Consider the following 14,490-nt stretch of genomic DNA (forward strand, 5'->3'; position numbering starts at 1 on the left):
CAAGTTCCCTAACATCCATGCTTCTCTCAACAGTAAATACTGATGAGAAATATTCATTTAGGGTCTCACCCATCTCTTGTGGATCCACTCATAGATGATCCTGTTGATCCTTAAGAGGCCCTACACTCTCCCTTGTTACTCCTTTGCCCTTTATGTACTTGTAGAAGCTCTTTGGATTCTCCTTTGCCTTATCTGCCAAAACTATCTTGTGTCCCCTTTTTGCCCTCCTGATTTCTCTCTTAACTCTACTCCTACACTCCCTATACTCTTCAAGGGATTCACTTGATCCCAGCTGCCTATGCATGTCATGTGCCTCTTTCTTCTTCTTGACCAGAGCCTCGATATCCCGTGTCATCCAGAATTCCCTACTTCTGCCAGCCTTGCCCTTCACTCTAAGAGGAACCCTGGTTAACACACTTTTGAAAGCGTGTCATTTACCAGATGGTCCTCTGCCTTCCCACAAATTCTCCCAATTAACTTTTGAAAGTTCCTGCCTGATACCATCAAAATTGGCCTTGCCCCAATTTAGAATTTTAACTTCTGGGCCAGACCTATCGTTCTCCATAACTATCTTAAAACCAATAGAATTATGGTCACTGGTCCCAAAAGTGATTCCTCACTAACACTTCTGTCACCTGCTCTTCCTTATTTCCCAAGAGGAGGTCAAGTTTTGCCCCCTCTCTAGTCAGGCCATCCACATACTGAATGAGAAATTCCTCCTGAATACACTTAACAAATTTCTCTCCATCCAACCTTCTAATACTATGGCTGTCCCAGTAAACGTTGGGAAAGTTAAAATCGCCGACTATTACCACCCTATTTTTCTTGGAGCTATCTGTAATCTCCTCACATCTTTTCTGGGGAAGGGCTGACTTGTTCAAGAGGGATGACCTTTGTCTGCTCATCCTCCCCCTTAAGAATGTCCTGCAATCGCTCAGAGACGTCCTTGACCTTGGCACGAGGGAGGGAACACTCCATCCTGGAGTCTCGATTGTGGCCACAGAAACGCCTATCTATGCCTCTAACCAGCAAGTCCCCGATTACTACTGCTCGCTTGTTCTTTGCCCAACCCTCACAGCAGAACCACCTGTGGTGTCATAGGCCTGGCTGCTGCTGGTATCTCCCCTGACAGGCTATCCTCCTCAACGGTATCCAAAACAATATGCCTGTTTGAAAGGGGAATAGGCACAGGAGATTCCTGCACCACCTGCCTGCCTCTCCTGGCAGTCACCCATCTACCTGTCTGAACCTGTGGTGTGACAACCTCCCTGTAACTAGTGTTATTGCACTCTCTGCCTCCTGTGTGCTCAGTAAGAGGTCTCACAACACCAGCTTAAAGTCCAACAGGTTTCTTTGATAGTAAAAGCCACAAGCTTTTGGAACGCTGTTCCTTCATCAGGTGAGTGGAGAGTTCTGATCAGAAACAGGGCATATAAAGGCACACACAGTTTACAGAATACTGATTAGAATGCGAGTCTTTACAGCTAATCTGCTATTCAAGTCTTAAAGGTGCAGACAATGGTAGCCTGTCAGGGGGAGATACCACCTTTGTGTGGAGTTTGTATGTGTGGAGTTTGCACATTCTCCCCGTGTCTGTGTGGGTTTCCTCCAGGATCTCTGGTTTCCTCCCACACAAAGATGTGCAGGTTAGGTGGATTGGCCATGCTAAATTGCCCCTTAATGTCGGTCTTCTGGGTGGGCCAAACCAAGCAAACAAACTTAAATTACATTCGGACAAAGAAAAAGGGGGCAGCTCCCCAAAAGGAGGGGGAACGGCCCGAACAGAAACAAAAAGTACAAAGGAAACTTAAAACAAGTCAAATCAAAATGTGATTGTCGGGGTCTATAACGCACCTCAGCCCCTGCGGTGCCCAACGGGCACGGAAGGTTAATGTCAGGGGGACTCGTTAGGGTAAATGCGTGGGGTTATGGGGATAGGGCTTGTGTGGGACTGTTGTCAGTGCAGACTCGATGGGCCGAATAGCTTCCTTCTGCACTGTAGGTTTCTGTAATGACTCGATGATGATTCTATGAATTTGACTGTTTAGTGTTTATGCCAATTTAGCTGTCGTCACATGACCTCAATTCCCTGCCCCCCACACGGCCACGCAACCTGTCAATCATCACAGAGCCCAGCCTCTATAAGCTTCACAGTCTGTCCGAAGTTTGATTTTGACGATCTGTCCCCTGCTTACCAACCGGGGAAAGTTATGTCTCCATCGTGGCAGCATTTTACCCGTCTCCATGGCAACGCCAGCAAGTCCTACCGGGGGCCTTGTCACAGGCGAGGCCAATTCAGTATCCCCAGCCACTGCCTGAAATTAATGCATGTGGCGCTCGATGCTTTACAGTGCCATTTTTTATTTTAAAAACGCCCATTACAAAGAGTGATCCACGGAATCAGTTTGCAGCGTGGTTTCTGAATGTTGCACATTTTGAGAGTGGCATGAGGTAGCCAGCTCGGTCGCGGGGTCCTTCCTTGTTGTCCATGTGCGGAGCGGCGCGGTGGTGATGGGGGGCCTGGAGAAGAAGAAGGTACCGGGGCAGGGGGGCCGAGCCGGGCCGGGAGGGGGTGTACCTCGGGGTGAGGGCTTCCCATGGGCCGCGCATCCCCTCCCTTTGCAACGCCAGCTCCATGGCTTTTAATCGTGACAGGCCTTAGCCCAGCAGCTGCTACACTGACCCCTCTTCCTTCCTTCACCCTAGAAACTAGTATACCGGCCCAGCTCCCCCCCCCCCACCCCAAATAAAACCGGTACACTGGCCCAGCTCTCTCCACACCACCCCCCCTCCTCAAAAACTGGTATACTGGCCCAACCCCCCCCTCCCCCGAAACTGGTATACTGGCCCTTCTCCCCCACCCCCGAAACTGGTATGCTGGCCCAGTGCCCCCTTACACCCCCTCTGGAAACTGGTATACCAACCCACTGCTCCCCCCGCCCGAAACTGGTATACCGGCCCTTCTCACCCACCCCCGAAACTGGTATACTGGCCAAACTCCTCCTCCCTGAAACTGGTATACTGGCCCTGTGCTCCCCTACACCCCCTCTGGAAACTGGTATACCAGCCCCCTGCCCCAGAAATTGGTGTACTGGCCCACTGCTGCCCCCCTGCGCCCTGCCCTGCTGAAACTGGTATACTGGCCTAGTGCCCCCACCCCCCTCTTCCAGAAACTGGTATACCAGCCCAGCACCTCCCAGGAACTGGTGTAGTGGACCAGCTCCCCTGCAGAAACTGGTATACTAACCCAGCTCACCATAGAAACTGGTATACTGCCCCAGCTCCTCCTCCAGCAGCAACTGGTAAACTGACTGTACCACCCAATCACCCAGCAGTTTATATACTGACTTCTCCTGGTACCTGGTATACTCAACACCATCCCTTCAACTCCCGGCAGTAAATCACAAAGCCCTTCCTTCAGTCCCTCCCTTTCTGGACCCTTTTAGTTTTCTTATACTAATTTATGACCCTTGGTAGTTGACAAACTATCTGTGTCCTGCCCACATTGTAGTTGGTATGCTGACCATGCCCCCCCAAACTTCTATAGTTGGTATTTTGATGGCATGTGTTAATATTTTGTGTTTTGCATGAAAATAAAACACTTCCTTTTTTATCAGCATGAAAGAGGAGCTGCCACAAACTACATTACCAGAAATAAAGCCAGGAAGAAATTGCAGCTCAGTCTCGCAGATTTCAGGTAAAATACCTTGCAGAATAAGGTTTAGAAGGGGTGGAAGTTATTCAGAAGAACTGCATTATTTATTCCCCTGATTAAACAATTTTGAAAATGTTTTGCCTGAAGTAAATTAAGATAGCATTGAAACCACTTCAAGAGTATCGTGTCCAATACTGGTCATCATGCTATCGGTAGGATATTACTTTTTGTGAGGGTGTTATTCAAAATTTACACATCCTGGAGGAGAAGCAAAGAGACACATAATGTCTTTGCACTTCTGTCCTTTCTTTGATTGCTTGTTTGGAGTTTACACGTTCTCCCCCTGCCTATATGGGTTTCCTCCAGGTGCTCCAGTTTCCACACTCACTCCAAAGATGTATGGGTTCAGTTGCTTGGCCATGTTCAATGGCCTCTTAGTGACAGGGAGATTAGGAGGGTAAAATGTGAGGTTATGGCGATAGGCCTGGGTGGGATTGTTATTGTTGTAGACTCAATGGGCTAAATGGCCTCCTACACTGTGGGGATCTTATTGTTTTAATGGAGCTGAGTGAAAATGTGAATGGCAATTCAGAATTCATGAAGAAGTGTTTCTAATTTTATGCTAGAGGGTTAGAGGGACTCATGTTGCTGGTGAAGGGGAAGACCATGGAGGGATTTAAAAATAAAGATGAGAATTTTAAAATGCAACGTTACTGGAGTAGGAGCCAATGAAAGTAATGGATAAATGCAAGTTAGGATATGGGTAGCAGAGTATGTTTGAGCTCTTGTTTACACAGGGTGAAAGATGAGAGGGTGGCAAGGGGAGCATTGGAATAGTGTAGACAAAGGCATGAATGAGTGTTTCAGCAGCAACTATTGCAAATGCCCTTCAAAAAAGATTGGCTTATTGAGCAAGTTAATTTTTGCAATGATCCACTTCTATTTCTAAAAAAGCAATTGGATCAAGTATGCTTTATTTCTTTCACTAGGCGATTATGCATCCTGAAGGGTATTTATCCTCATGAACCTAAACACAAGAAAAAAGTTAACAAAGGTTCAACTGCTCCTCGTACTTTCTATCTCATCAAAGATATCCGGTTCCTGTTGCACGAGCCTATTGTCAACAAATTTCGTGATTATAAAGTAAGTTTGCAATCTCTTGTTTCCAATTTAGTTCTTAAGTTAAAGGACTTTGCACTCACCTGAAGAAGGAATAGTGTTCCGAAAGCCTGTGGGTTTACTATCAAATAAACTTGTTGGACTTTAACCTGGTGCTGTGAGATTTCTTACTGTGTTTTAGAAATACCAGGTGTAAAATTGTTTTCTGGTTGAATAAATCTTCAGATGCTGAGATAAGTTTCCAATGATCTATTTGGTATCCAGTTTTTCCAAACTTTTGGCTGAAAATTGTACTTTAGGAGAAATAAACACTCATCATAAGGTCTGTTCTTGCTCATTTTTTAAAAAATTCCTTACTCAGAATGTTTGGCTTCTCTGCATTCCAGCAGTGTCTTGTGTGCCTTCTATCTTCACTTAAGTTAGAAGTTGCAACTCTTGTATCATTTGTAGCAGAGACTTTTTTCTCTGTCATGCTATGATAGGCTAATGAGTCTGATCTCAGTTAACACAGGCTTGGTATGAAACCAGTTGGCAAATTGCTCAAAGTACAGCAGTAATTTGCATTTTCACTGTCCATTCTTCCAGTCAAAAGTTTTAAACATGTTCTGGTATAATTTGCATGTACTTACAAGGTACCTGTAGTTTCATTATAAAAGTGTGTTTCATATATTTTGTTGTGTTCTCTGGTTTAAAAACTTGAAGCTTTGTTTTACTTCAGCCTACACCTTTAATTTTCATTTGAAATCTCCATTTCTCCTATAGTCCTTTGGGTCTCAAAGAGCCCAGTTAACACTTTTTTCTTCTAAAATTGTCCACCATTCCAGGGTGGTCCTGCAAGTCAAAGATAACTGTTTGCATCTTTCCACAAGCAACTGTCTTCTTAAACCTCTCTCTCCTCCACCTATCCTTCCAATAGCAAGTGTGAAGTCCATCTATCATTTAAGATTGAGACCATCGTTGAGCTACAACTCCCTCCTCTAACGCGCCAGGAAAAAAACTGCCTTAGCCTTGAGCTCTTGTCTTTTTTCTATTTTCTCTCCTGTTTCCACCACCCCCCAAACTATCTATCTGCGAGCCCTTGCCTTACAAAATCTTCCAAGGTTTGTTTCACTTTTCCAATCCGGAAGGTATGCCTCAGACCTTGAGTTTCCTTTCATTCTTAACATTCCAGCTATTCTTCTGAGGTAAGATTTTATGGAGGCTGTTCTAGTAACTTTTTAGCTACGCAAGCTTTCTACCTTTTCCTCTACCGATTTTGACTGTATTTGCCTCAACTCCTTGTTTGGGTTATTGGCAGATATCTAACTGCTTTCCCACAGCTTCCCAAACTAATTCTGCTAACTGTTTTCTGCGACACCGCTCGATGATGACCTTTGTAAGGTTTTCCATTAGCTGCATATTAGGCAAATTTTCCATAGAGAAATCTAAACTGAAATAGAGTCTTGCACACAATCCATGCGGTGAATGATGAAGTTAGTATTTTCTCTGCTTGAAATTCAAGCCCAACTGACTATCACTGACCGTTGGTTCTCTCAGTCTAGTACATCATATTGTTACAGCACAGAAGGGGGCCATTTGTGTCATCTTGTCTGCACAGCACTCCAAATGAATATCACGGCTTAGTGCCGTTCTTCTGCCGTTTCCCGTATCTCTGCACATTGTTCCTATTCAAGTAATCATCTAATACCCTCTCAACACTTCTGTTGAGCCTGCGTGCACCATATTTCTAGGCAGTTCATTATAGACACAAACCATTGTGCATCTTTTTCAAATCACTTTAAATCTGTGCCCTCTCATTTTTAATCCTTTTACAAGCAGGTAATTTCTCCCTATATACTCTCTCCAGCCCCTTCATCTCTAACAAATCTCCTCTTAGCCTTCTTTGCACTGAAAACTATTCTAACCTCTCCAATCTATCCTCATAACTGAAGTTTCTCATCCTTGGAATCACCTTGTAAACCTTTCCTGCATTCTTCAATGCATTCACATCCGTGCTATAATGTGATACCCAAAACTGTACAAAATATTCCAGCTGAGGTCTAATTGATGTCTTATGTAATTTCAACATAATGTCCTTACTCTGTATTCTGTGCCTCTATTAATAAAGCCCAGAATACTATATGCTTTATTACCTGTTCTGTCCACCTGTTCTGCCATCTTCTGTGATCTATGCACATCTACACCCAGGTCCCTCTGCTTCTGCACTCTTTTATGAATTTTGCCCTTTATTTTGTATTGTCTCTTCATATTCTTCCTACCAAAATCACACTTCTCCACATTGAACTTCATTTACCACCCATCAACCATTGATTCCACCAATTTGTCTATGTCTCTTTGAAGTTCTACACTGTCCTGTTCATAATGTACATAATGTCATCTACAAACTTTTTGAAATTGTCCCCTACACATCAAGACCTAAATTAAAATGCAATTTTTACCGCAGCAAAGCTACAAACTGTTCCAAAACTGAACTTCGTGTCTGTCAGTCAGCATGTACAGATAAATTAAATAAGAGAACATTCTAACCGTGGTTCCTCCTTGAATCACTATCTCCATGGCAACATGACCTGCTTTGGGATGGTCTAGCCAGAAATTCAAATAAATTATTTTACCTTCAACATGACTCTTTGATTCTGCAACTCATTTGAATAATTTCTATCAGTAATGGTGTTTTATGCTTCTCTCCCAAAATTGCTAGCTTCTGACTTAACAGAGCTTATGCCTCTATTGTTTAAGAGGTCCAGAAATGGGCATTCATTGTACAAGTGCTTACATCTCTCCCTCTCATGTTGTAAGATCAACATAACCTCCTTACTCTATGTTCTGTACCTCCCTGTAAACATCAGGGAGCTTTTAACTAATTAATTCCCAGCTAGCTGGAATTGCATTTACTTCTGAATTATCAGTTCCTCTATCAGGGTTTTACATTTATCTTGCATATAACACTTTAACCTCCAACCTAATGGTGATTATTCCTAAAACTAAAAGTTATATTCTCAAACACACAAATCTCAAACTAGGTATTTGCAACAATAGCCAGAGTATCTCTGGCAAGGGCTTTCGTTGTTATTTCTGCACTGTACCTCCAGATTCCCCCTCTACGTCACCTAACTTTAGCAAGACCTGCATGGTAGGTTGTTGCATAAGATTAAATCTTATGGGATCCAGGGTGAGGTAGCCAAATGGATACAAAATTGGCTTGATGACAGAAGACAAAGAGTAGTTGTTGAGGGTTGTTTTTCAAACAGGAGGCCTGTGATCAGCGGTGTGCCTTGGGGATTGGTGTTGGGTCCACTGTTATTTGTCATCTATATTAATGATTTAGATTAGAATTTGGGCATGGTTAGTAAGTTTGTAGATGATACCAAGATTGGTGGCATAGTAGACAGTGAAGAAGGTTATCTCAGATTGAAACGGGATCTTGATCAATTGGGCCAGTGGGCTGACAAATGGCTAATGGAGTTTAATTTGGATAAATGTGAGGTGATGCATTTTGGTAGATGGAACCAGGGCAGGACTTACTCAGTTAATGATAGGGCGCTGGGGAGAGTTACAGAACAGACATCTAGGGATACAGGTTCATAGATCATTGAAAGTGGAGTCACAAGCGGACAGGGTGGTGAAGAAGGCATTCAGCATGCTTGGTTTCATTGGTCAGAGCATTGAATACAGGAGTTGGGATGTCTTGTTGAAGTTGTACGAGACATGTTAAGGCCACACTTGGAGTAATGTGTGCAGATCAGGTCATCCTATTATAGAAAGGATATTATTAAACTAGAAAGAGTGCAGGAAAGAATTACTAGGATGCTACTGGAACTTGATAGTTTGAGTTATAAGGAGAGGCTGGATAGTCTGGGACTTTTTTCCGTGTGGCGTAGCAGGCTGAGGGGTGATCTTAGAGGCCTGTAAAATAATGAGGGGCGTAGATCAGCTAGCTAGTCAATATTTTTTCCCAAAGGTAGGGGAGCCTAAAACTAGAGGGCATAGGTTTAAGGTGAGAGGGGAGAGATACAAAAGGGTCCAGAGGGGCAATTTGTTCACACAGGTGGTGAGCCTCTGGAACAAGCTGCCAGAGGTGGTAGTGGAGACAGGTAGAACTTTGTCTTTTAAAAAGCAGTTACATGAGTAAGATGGCTATCGAAGGGTATGGGCCAAACACGGGCAATTGGGATTAGCTTAATTGTTTTGTCTTTAAGAAAAGGCACCATAGACAAGTTTGAGCCAAAGGGCATGTTTCCTTGCTGTAAACCTCTTTGATTGTAGCTGTTGCCCCTTAGAAATATCATCTGTATTTGTGTTTAAAAGGAGGGCATGCTCAGCTTCACGTGCACTTCTGACTATACCCCGCCACTGCTTTTCTCAATCCTTCTATAGCTTCTGTATTGTCAGATGTCCAGTATTTATAAGATGCAGTTTTTTGCAGACAAACATTATGATTGAAGGTATTGTCGATGGCCCCCACCACAAATCTCCTACCCTTGCCACTGATTCCATCTTTTTCATGGTTGTTAACCTCAGGTTGCAAGCAATTGTTCAGAACTTTAGCATCTTCTTCAACTCAAGCTTAAGTTCTGACCTTTTTAATCTTCTTTCCATAGACATCTTATTTCCATCTTGCATCGCCTACCATGGCCAATTTTGTTGCTTAAATATTCAACCCTGCCTTTGGTATCTCGAGGGTCAAATAGTGCAATGCTCTCCTGGCCAAACACCCGCCCACCGCCTTATGTGAACTTCAGTGCACCTAAAGCTCTGCTGTCCGTATCCGATCCTACGCCAGCTCCTGTTCATCCATCACCCCTATGCTGTTTTCTTGCCTGGTTCCTCAATGCCTCCAGTTTAAAATTCTCAGAGTTGGACTTAAATCCCTGTGTGCCTCTCCTCTATCTCTATGATCCCTGCTTGTACACCCCTAAAACCTTTCTGCTGCAATTCTCCATTCCTCCAACACCAGATGCCATGTCTGTTTTAATTCAGCTGGTTATAATTGTCTGATATTTCTAACCATTCTGGAATGTAACTGCAGCAAAGAAATTTTCCAAGTTGTTTATTTTAGACCAGTTGTCCATTCTTTTGCTACCCCAAATAGACCTTTTTTACAAATGGATTTACAATTACTTGAACAGCAAAGTAATAAACTCTGAAGGGAAACTCACAAATTTCATAACAAATAAAGGAATTACTGTTTCAAGAACATTTCAGTTTTACTTTCCAGTTCCTTAAAATGCTGTTGCTATTGTACAACTCTCTTGATGCTCGTACAGCTCTCTTGATGCTCTAGATTAAATTACATTCCGTTTCAAAGGAAACTGACATCTTGATTATTTTATTGACTGATTATGACAAAGTAAAACTGTGATACATGCTTCTGTCTTTTCAGGTATTTGTCAGGAAACTTCGTAAAGCCTATGGAAAAGCTGAATGGGGTGCGGTTGAAAAGCTTAAGGACAATAAGCCTGTGTACAAACTAGATCATATTGTCAAAGAAAGGTAATTTATGGAGCAACTCATTCATGTTCATAAAGATGATCCCTTTCCGCTATTTGTATTGTTCCTATTGTGCATTAAACGTGTTTGAAATGACTTGAAAGGTGTGCTCCACTTTTTAGTCTTGGGTGCAGTAAAATTAAAAAGCTTCTTCATAGCCTCTCAAAGTTCAACACAACTACACAGGTTAAGTTTCCCCCTTTTTGTTTTGCTGGTATGAACTAAATGCGTTGGTATGCTGATTATCCAGAACAAAGAAAACTACAGCACAGGAACAGACCATTCGACCCTCCAAGCCTGCACCGATCATGCTGCCCGTCTGAACTAAAAACCCTTATCCTTCCCGGGACTATATCCCTCTATTCCCTTCATATAGTTTGTCTAGGCACCCCATAAAAGTCACTATTGCATCTGCTTCCACACGCACACACCGCCCCCCCCACCGAGTTCCAGACACCCACCACCCTTTGTGTAAAAAAAACACTTGTGTCGAACATCTTCTTTAAACTTTGCCCCTAGCAATTGACTCTTCTATCCTGGGAAAACGTTTCTGACTACTGGGTCACCCCTCAACCAGATTTTCAAAAATACAATTTTAGATCCAATTTGATAAATAATGGTGTTGCTAATTTTTTATCTTTTGCACCTTACCGTAGAGGAACTCTTGACATGAATTTAGAGATTGTAGCCTGCATTTCAAAATATTTTGGGTTTACACACTGAGGTTTGGTATTTTGTTTGTTTTCGAGTATTTTACCACATTTCTCAAAGCACAGCTTTTAGTGAAATAACTCTGAAAGGATTATGTTGAAGCATTGTCTCAGTTGTGCTTTACGGCCAGTGAAGTACTTCTCCAGTGCAGTGATGGACATGTCAGCCAACTTGTGCATCGCTAAATCCCACAATCTCCTAATTTTTAGGTGATGACCTCTTCAGTGTTCTGCTGGAATGTCAGGCTCAATCTTTGTATTCTAGTCCATAGAGTGGAACTTAAGCCCATAATTTTCAGATTTAGGTGAAGGTGCTGTCCACTGAGATAAAATGGAAACTAATGAAGTAGTACAGGGCCACATTTCTGACCTTCTGGTGGAAGGGTGATGGTGTATTGGCCTGGAGCTATGTGCTCTTTGGACATGCACGTCGCTGATGAGGCAGGATGGCACAGTGGTTAGCACTGCTACCTCACTGCACTAGGGATCCAGGTTCAATTCCCAGCTTGGGTCACTGTCTGTGCGGAGTTTGCACTTTTTCCCCGTTTTGGTGTGGGTTTCCTCTGGGTGCTCCAGCTTTCTCCCACTGTCTGAAAGACGTGCTGATTAGGCACATTGGCCATGGTAAATTCTTCCCCCGTGTACCTGAACAGGCACCAGAGTGCTGCAAATAAGGGATTTTCACTAATTCCATTGCAGTGTTAATGTAAGCCTATTTGTGACTAATAAATAAACTTTACTTTTAACTTTAAGGTGCTGCTAATTTGTTAGTTTTGAACTGAATAATAAACTACTTTTAAGAAGCTTTTTGTCTCCATGTTGAGACTCAAAATTAAGTGTTTGAGGAGAACGTGATTATGAAAAATCACATGCTAATTTTAGTAGTTTTTGTGACTGACAGATGTGGAAACAGTGCTCAGTCAGCATTTTGGTCCTCTGAAGCATAGGAATAACTCAAATGTCACTGAAATTTCTGGGATTTCTTTTGCATTGATCCAAAATCTGTTTGTTTCTTTCTGGCCTCTGCAAAATGTTAGAAACAATAAAAATAAAGAGAGAAGATATTGCAGCCTTAAGTAATAAAGGAATTTTCTATTAGGCGTTATTTTCTTGTATCCTATCTGAGAGTGGAAGAGAGTTGCTGGAAAAACTTCAGATATTGGAGCAGTCTTCAAACAATACATTTATTTGGACTTTCTAATAAGATTTTTTTTAAGTAATATTTTGCAGAGGAAAGAGAAAAACATAGAGAAAGCGTGGTATTGACAAATTGAGCAGTGAAATGTTAATGCCATTTGATGGGTGTGGATGAGGTTAAGATATGTTCCTTCACCCGGTACATTGCAACAAGAATGGAGGTTGTGTGAACGAGGGAATACTATTTGATATTAATGAATCCTTTTTTAGGAACAGAGTGGGAGAGGGCAGAGTTCCTGGGAACTGTGCACCCAAATTAATGGACAAAATGTAAATAGGCCAGCGAGTCAGTCACGAATGAAAGGAAACTAACTATGAAAGAATTGGAGAGGAACCATAAACTTGTAATTTGTTAGAACCTGTTGCAATGTCAAAGCAATAACAACACAGTTTTCAAAAGCAGAGGTATAGACATAATGGAAACCCTAATATCCCTGCAACAGATTAGGGTAAATTTTAAAATGTTTTTGATATTTTTTGAAGCTCTTAAAAATCAGTTTTTTTTGTTAGCTATTTGGTTTATAGCTGTTGTAGTTTCTCAGTTAGGTCATGGTGTGGCACTGTTACAGGTGGAATAACATAATTCCTACTACCCAGAGGGACCATTTATGCCTCCAATCAGTGAGTCTTTATTTAACAAAGCCAACAAAAGCATTTACAACTTCCCCACATGACCTCCAGAACTGTTTAACAGGAAGAGCCATGGAGGGAGAGTTTTCATTGTCTTGTGCATTTCCATGTGGCTCTGTATTTTCCTCTGCTTCAAATATTTTAAACATTTTAACAGACGGAATGGTTTCTAGCTAAGCCGCATTATTGGAAAAGAATTCCACAAACCATCAATCCTCACTGGAAGTTTTTCCATCCCATTCCTCAATTCCCTGATCATTTTAAACTCATGATCTCTTCTCACTGACTACAAAATCAGTAAAACCTTTCTCTGTTCAAAATTATTCATTTTTTAAAAAATTCTTTCATGAGATGTGACGATCACTGTCAAGGGCAGCATTTGTTTCCAATCCTGAATTGTGAGAGAAAGTGCTGGTGAGCCACTTCGTTAAATCAATGCATCTGTTATATAAAAGCTTTTATCAAATCACTTGAACTTCTCATTTGTGCAGTGGAAGTAATCTTAGCATCGTTTTCCTGAAAACTATAATTGCCAATTGCTGGTAATATCTTAATGAACCTACACTGTATGCTTTCTGTAGCTTTAACATTCTTTCTATAAAGACGTTATAGAACTTGAGTACTACTCAAAACTGCACTTAATGTGGATTAGCCATCGTCTTGTACAAATTTGTTGGTTTTTTTTGCTCTCAAGTTTTCTACCCTTATAAATCCCGTCATGTTGTTGGTCTTTGTTTTATCTCCCTGCAGTTTTAATCATTTCTATATTTGAGCATAAGAATGACTAGCAAAAAAAAGACCATGTTCAGTCACTTAGCTTTTTGCTATCCAGGGAGTTAGTTACATGATACAGAGAAAATTGAGTTGTTAATTCATCAATCACCTGGACTAACCTACACTAACCTGAAATAAAAAGCTTCAACAACATTGTTGGCTTTATTCCTAAAACTTTTTAATGGCCAGAAAAAAATCAGAATTCAGCCCACTCAGAGACTCAAGCTTCAAAAAGCAGACCTGAGCCTGTCTTCCCTTCAAATCTAATAATTTATTAATTTTATGGATAAATTTGTTTCTCCCTCCCACATAATTTTAGAAATGTTTTTAACTTTTATATGGATCTAAATGAGGAAGGAAAATAATTAAAATCCATGGTTCTTTGAAAAAGTTGAGTGAATTTGGGTTGTATTGTGCTCGCTTGGTAACTTTGTGGGGTGTGGGAAGGAAGAACAATTTGACAAGTTATGATAGCTTTTATTACTTAGTAATTGACCATGATTTTTTTTCCTGTTGGCCTACAGTTGAACAAATGTACCGTTTGTGTTTGACAAGCAGTTGAAGTGGCAAATGTTTAATCCAGACAAGTGTAAAGTAATGCATTTTGGAAGGTCCAATGCATGTAGGAATTGTACAGTAAATGGTAGAATCCTTAGCAGTATTGACAGAGTATACATATCCACTGATCACTGAAAGTGGCAACGCAGGTGGATAAGGTAATCAAGAAGCCATATGGCATGCTTGCCTTCATTGATTGGGGGCATTGAGTATAAAAATTGGCAGGTCATGCTGAACTTTAATTAGGCTTCATTTAGAGTATTGTGTACAATGCTGGTCACCGCACTACCAGAAGGATGCTTTGGAGAGAATACAGGAGAAGTTTACCAGGATGATGCCAGGTCTGGAGGGGTTAGCTAT

At 41.7% G+C, this 14,490-nt stretch overlaps 1 protein-coding gene across 1 annotated transcript in view; it reads left to right on the plus strand.

The window, feature by feature from the left end:
• Positions 1–2,444: 2,444 nt before the first annotated feature.
• The window catches only part of pes (pescadillo), a 41,531-nt gene continuing 29,485 nt past the window's right edge, over positions 2,445–14,490 (plus strand). Inside the window, exons 1-4 of the mRNA XM_080208237.1 lie at positions 2,445–2,535; positions 3,618–3,697; positions 4,645–4,798; positions 10,155–10,264. Coding sequence (XP_080064363.1) covers positions 2,512–2,535; positions 3,618–3,697; positions 4,645–4,798; positions 10,155–10,264 — 368 coding nt within the window. The 5' untranslated portion in view covers positions 2,445–2,511. The remainder of the gene's footprint in view (positions 2,536–3,617; positions 3,698–4,644; positions 4,799–10,154; positions 10,265–14,490) is intronic.

This window comes from Carcharhinus amblyrhynchos, chromosome 20, assembly GCF_965287045.1.
Source record: "Carcharhinus amblyrhynchos chromosome 20, sCarAmb.v2.hapA, whole genome shotgun sequence".
Classification (NCBI taxonomy): domain Eukaryota; kingdom Metazoa; phylum Chordata; class Chondrichthyes; order Carcharhiniformes; family Carcharhinidae; genus Carcharhinus; species Carcharhinus amblyrhynchos.